The sequence below is a fragment of the Brienomyrus brachyistius genome, unplaced genomic scaffold (assembly GCF_023856365.1).
Source record: "Brienomyrus brachyistius isolate T26 unplaced genomic scaffold, BBRACH_0.4 scaffold35, whole genome shotgun sequence".
NCBI classification, from domain to species: domain Eukaryota; kingdom Metazoa; phylum Chordata; class Actinopteri; order Osteoglossiformes; family Mormyridae; genus Brienomyrus; species Brienomyrus brachyistius.
The window spans coordinates 613,161-619,245 of record NW_026042310.1 but is presented as its reverse complement, the minus strand read 5'-3'; the positions used below and the strand labels follow the sequence as shown (position 1 = coordinate 619,245).

General features: G+C 47.8%; 1 protein-coding gene across 3 annotated transcripts in view; it reads left to right on the top strand.

Moving 5' to 3' along the window:
* Positions 1–1,082: 1,082 nt before the first annotated feature.
* Positions 1,083–6,085, top strand: part of slc8a4a (solute carrier family 8 member 4a) — a 45,818-nt gene continuing 40,815 nt past the window's right edge. The window contains exons 1-2 of one of the 3 annotated variants that reach the window (XM_048997788.1): positions 1,084–1,534; positions 1,756–1,856. Coding sequence is in view for 1 of the 3 variants with exons in the window: in XM_048997787.1 (XP_048853744.1) it covers positions 1,524–1,534 (11 nt within the window). In the remaining 2 variants the exon portion in view is untranslated. Of the gene's footprint in view, positions 1,535–1,755; positions 1,857–2,409; positions 2,541–6,085 lie in introns of those variants that run through there. The other 2 variants (XM_048997787.1, XM_048997790.1) reach the window with 2 other exon arrangements.

The window sequence follows — 6,085 nt, the reverse complement described above, 5'->3', positions numbered from 1 at the left end:
CCCTCAGCAGGAGATGGCGCCCTTGGCAACAGCCTATGTCGCCTAACGGGTTGCCGACACTGACGGTGTCTCTCGTGTGTGAACAGATGGTCGGGTCCTCGTCTTGACAGAATACAGGAAAGTTATTCTTCACTTCACTGTTTAGCCAATACACCCTTGTCCGCTTTTCTCAAATAACAATCGCCCGTTTTCACAGTTGCCACGGCAACACAAAAACTTTGGTAGTACAATACATCAAATAATCATCTCGGGTCTTTGTAATCCTCGTTTCTTGGAACAGTTGGTGCATATCGTCAAAACCATTTTTAGCAGGTAAATTAATGTGTGATGAAAAATATTCTCTCCACGACATGATCTTCCTTATCAAACTATTTGAATAATTGACTAAAACACTGGCACTTAATGGCGGCACATGTAAGATAAGATGAGATAAGATAAATGCTTTATTGTCATTGTAAGTACAATGAGATTTTGTTTGGATCACGCCAGCAGATGCACAGTATATTTACAATTAAATAGATTCGAGGCATAAATAGAATGCGAGAGTATGTACAGTCAGGTTTTTGTGCAAACTATTTATACAATAAGGTGCTTTTAAGTAAGTTCAATAAGGCGCTTGTAAGTATATGTGCCAGCGGGCTTACTTCTGTTGGCCCACCGTACCTCGAATTCGCCCTAAATTTTGTTGCGCAGTATTATCGAGGAACTCGAACGTATCTAGAGAGATTTGTCATTCCGATAAGCGCTTATGCAGCACTCGATGCAGAACACAGCACCGCATCTGTTAATCAGACTACAGCTTTACCTGCTCCGGAGTTGAGCGTTAAATGGGCTGCATGCCTTCAGATCACCGGGCAGCGCGATAAGCACCGACATCGGCTGGTGTGGGGGGGTCTTCAGCTTCCCCCTAACCTCTGCAGTCCTCGCTGCACCCCCGCCCCCGCCCCCTCCAAAAAACGGCTTTTTTCTTCTTTTATTCCGTGCACCGAGAGACGGACCGGGGGAGATCACTGCTGTTAACAAATCCCCCCTCCTTCATCCCACCGCCCTCCTCCCTCCCTCTCTTCCTCCCTCCCTCGATCCCACCCTCGTACCTTCTTTGCCATGATGCTGATGCGAGTGCATCGTTAGCGTCTTCCCAGTCAGCCGCTCCATCACTCACTCGCCTCCCAGTCTCGCCTCCTCCGTCTTCCTTTCCTCTCCAGGCTCACGCTGCCACGACTCTCGGCGCCACTTATTCAATACCATTCTAAATAAATACCAGCCAGTCTTATAATTTCATTTCCCCCGTGTTTATATTAATTTTACGTTTGTCCACAAATTATGATTCTTCTTTAACGCCAGTCAGTTTTTTTTTTGGGGGGGGAGAAATGGATCGTCGGGTTTGAATGAAGGTGCCAGCAGAAGACGAAGGGAAGTAAAAAGAAAAAGGAGGGAAAAAGAAAGTGACAGTTTTACCTCTCCTTACAAGTTATCATCTCCAAGATATGAATCATCGCTTCAGCCAATCTTAGGGAATTTGGATGCAGCGCAGGTAACATCAATTTTCCGCACTTGGGGTGGGGGGTGTGAATGCTGTGCTGTTAATTGACGGGGGGTGTGTTAATATGACCGGAGTTCGGGGCAGGATCTGGACGGTGCGGGAGGGGGGGGTGTTCTGCGGCTGCACCTTCACAGGATCAGCCGGGGGAATGAGGCGGACTACGTGTCCGCGATCGTGCAATGCCGACGGTCGCTTTCTTTGTTAAACCGTAGCATTTGGTGTTGAAAGTGACTCACACGTCGTACCCAAAACCCTGTGGGGTCCGTAAGCAGGCAAGGGACCGGAGACAGGGCTGGAAAATAGCAGCGTTTCGGTGAGTACTGCCACTGTGGTGGGGATGGATGGGGAGGCGGGGGGGGGGGGGGTCACTGTGAACACCCACTCAACAGGAGTGGGAAAAAAGGCTACGAGTAGCTCCACGGATGTGTTTCGAGCAAGAAACATTTTTATCTGGGTTTGTGAGTAGTATCAAGGAAATCCAGCCGGGCTGTTGGCCAAATGTTATTGCCATCTTCATTTTGACGGGAAAATCAAGTACGTGGAAATGAAACTTAGGTATTTCATATTAGAGACGAGGTTTGATATAGAACCGTGTTTGTAAACCGTAACTCTCAGCAATTAAGTACACAGTTCCGATTATGTATCATCTAGGTCCAGGTTGATCGTCTAATTAATTTGCTCTTAATTAGAAGCTTAAACTGTGGTATCGGACGTCGGACATAAGGGATCATCATACCTTTTCCCGTTAAGGCATATCGCCTGGACTGTTTTACTCAGGTTTTTCCGTGGAAAGGTGTTGACCTGCGCTGAGGGTACCTGGATATTCCCTAACCGAATCCCACTATCGGCCCTCTTAGAGTTGGGTGGAGGCTCTTCCCCATCTCCTGCCATATGCAGATGCCTGGGGGAATGACCCCCCACTCACTCCAGAGAAACACCCCGTGGGAGTTCGTGACCCAGGAACCCGGATACGCTTGCTAGCGAGCAGCCGGCTCAGGTGGGTGTCACGCTGCCTTGGGACACGCCCCCCTGCCAGCCTCGCGGCGTCCCGTCAATCGCGGTGCCCAGCTTTGCGGCACGTGCGGGCGTTGGCACAGTGTATTCTGGGTGCATGATGCTGCGTATGGAACTGTTTACAGTGAAGTGGGTGGTACGATACCTGAAAGCTCGTTCGTACTTTATTTCACATGTCAGTGTGGACTGTGGCTTATGTGTTGGGGGGGGGGGGGGGGGTGAAGTTCCTCCTCTGCCTTTTTAAATGCTAGTTTGAATTTAAAACCCTATCTTGCAATCTTATGTCCCACTCCATCTGCCAGAGTCTGAAATTATTTCTATACCCATACAATGATTCAAGGGTGACAGATTTTAGTGTCCCGAATTCTTGGTCCCAAAAGATGTGGTACTTTCTGTATCAGTGTCTGAATGACTGCTAGGACGGTATATATATTATAGCTGAGGGCAGTGTGCGGCTCAGCAGGTTGGGATGGCGTGCTTGTGACCGGAAGGTTGCTGGTTCCAATCCCAGGGACAGCCAACTGATTTCGCTATCAGGCCCCGGAGCAAGCACACTTAACACTTGAATGAAAATGAATGAAATGCTAAATGAATGAAATGTAAATGCAAATTCAGCAAGCCCCGCATAAACAGTGTATCACCGCCGTGGTTATATGTTGTACAGGGTCAGCTTTAAGGTGTCCAGCAGCATGATAATGTCTGCTGATCTGTCATCGTTTGTGCAGCTGGTGCCATCCTAGGTTATGTGTATGATAATAGACCCACGTTTGGCTGTGGTTTAGCGGTGCTGTGTAAACTCAGCTGTGTTTGTAGATGGTAATCAGCTGCATTGATCAGGACACAGTGTGCAGGCATCACACACGACGGTACTTACCTCCAGTCAAACCGCGCATTTGGGGGCCCCCTGGTGGTTACAAATAATCAGTACACTAGGTTGAGACTGGGGGCCCTGAAGTGACCTTTTGAGTGGGAGCCCCCTGTTGGCCACAACCAGTCATTACACCTTCACGTGTGGGCGGTTGTGTTGAGTGTGCTGTCCCGCATGTGCCGGGATCTGCATTCCGGTCCCGCGGCCGGCCTGCTCGCTCACCAGCCGGCGTTTGCAGGTGCACACCGAGGATCTGCCGTGGGAATGTTGATCACATGCACTCGCTGTGCCGCAAGTCACTGCTGCGCTCCTGACATGCCCCCCCTGTTTTTCTTTATAATGATTAAAACCCTGTCGTGTCTTTAGGTGCTCGGTCTACTTTTTTTTTTCTGCTCCCCTGAAGATCTGAAGATCTCGTCGGGTTTCTAAGGGAGACGAGCAGCGGTTACGTAAACGGGATGGTCGTAATTAGAGACAGGGGTGGAGGGGGTAGGCGGGGGCGTCGCGACCAGAGAGCTGTAATAGAGACACTAATGACGAGACCCCGAAACTGCACAGGGTTGGGAATGAGAATGATGAATTAGGAACGAAGCTTATCGCGCTTGTACCAGCCGATGTCGTCCCACTGTATTAATTTGTGTTTCTGCTCTGTGGGTAATTTCCCCCTCATTAAATACTAGCGTGTCTTGTTTCTGGGATGTGGTTTCATGGTCCACGTTCTGACTGTCACAGTAAAGAATTCCCGTTATCATTAGCGCCGGACCGCTGGCTTGGGAACCTCGGGGTGAGGGGTGGGGGGGGGTTGCTAATCTGGGATCCCGCTAATGCCGGGCCGGGATGCTCCGTTGTCTCCCTCCTGCTAACCGGCGCTACACGTTACTCACAGCTGGGACGCGGCTCGCTCTCCGAGCCGAGGCGAAATTAATCCCTTTTATTGCCAATAATTCGCTCCCTATATGAATTTCCCTCTGGTTTGCTTGGTAATCTGTCGTACGTGTGAGGATCGACAACATGGCGAGCAATGCACTGTACAGTGCGCGCGCGCACACACACACACACACACACACACACACACACACACACACACACACACACACACAGACAGACAGACAGACAGACCTGTACTCATATCTTTGTATGGGCAAAACCATAATCCCAACAATGCCAACCGTAACCCCCACCTAGCCTGAACCTTACCTAACCTTATCCATAAGTAAACAAACAAAATACAAGTCTCTTAACATGTTTATTTTTTTATTGCAGTTATAGATTAAAGTTATAGATTGAAACAAGTTATTCGTTAAACTGAATTGAATTTTTGGGTATCGACAAAACGGTCTCCAAAACATCAAAATAAGTTTTTGTGGGTACAGTTGGTAATGTTTACCTGGACCACACACACACACACACACACACACACACACACACACACACACACACACACACACACAAATGCATTCACTAATTCCAGCTCCCTGCCACAGTTGGTTATTATTTATTCTTTAAAACCCTTTTCAAAAAAGTAAAAAAAAAAATCGTTCCTTATGTCTAGATATGCAATACAAATTTCTAAGAAAATCAAGTCTGAAAAGGTTCAAAATTTAGAAAAATGTCAAAAAGCTCAGATATCAAACCATTTGTTTTTCTGGAATGCATATTTAAATATATCCCAATACTTTACAAAAACAAATCGTAGATATGATATGCATCATTATATCTTTGTACCTTGAAAGTTACCATTGGGTCAGTGCTTCACCCCAGCATGTCCTGAAAATGGGTGGATGGGTGGATGGATGGATGGATGGATAAAAGAGTGCGTGTATCTTTAATGACTCAAAAGACCACACAAGGGAACAGAGGTAATCCACGTGCAACTTCTTACTAAAAGTCTGTTTTGAAACCGCTACCTGAAATGAAACACAGTTGATTTGGTCTCCTGTGAGGTTTGAAGTGGTGAGGAGTCTGTCCCAGGAAGGGTGATGCGCAAGGTGGGGTAGAAATAGATTGGAATGTCATTTGATGCTCCCCCCCGCCCCACCCCTCCCGAATCTGGCATGAGACAACGACCACATACCGCTCCTGTCAGGTCAGTTTATCTGTACACATGGCCTTGTCCAACATGGTCACCCACGGAGCGATTAGCATGCGGGGGGCAGCAGTGATATGTGTCAAGTTTTAGTATTTCAAGTTAGCAACGCCGCTAAAGTGGCTAACATTATGCGTTTTTAAAAGCCAGCCGATAAGCTGGCTGGTCCTACAGAAGAGGAATGGAAAAAGTCCTCCCGTAGACGCAGGATCTCGGCCCCGCCGATTCCCCGCCCTTCCCTATGCGTGCTGACCTTAAAAAAAACCAACAAAATGCGCTAATGTTGCACCAGGGAAACAATGAGTAGTGAGTAAGTGAGCCAGAGGAAGAAATTTACTGGTAAATTGGCCGTGAGAACCAAACCTGTGATGCAAGGCGAGACCGCTGAATAGAGCGGTAGCTAATGCAACCCAAAATCTCCACAGAAAGCCAAAATAACCAAATAACAATCTGACATGGTTTAAATTCCAGTACCGGGGACTGTGTAACCAAGGGCAAATTCATACTGACAGTGGAAGAGGACACTGTGCTGTGATTCAGCGTTGTTTGTTTGTGTGAGCATGTAAGAGGCCCA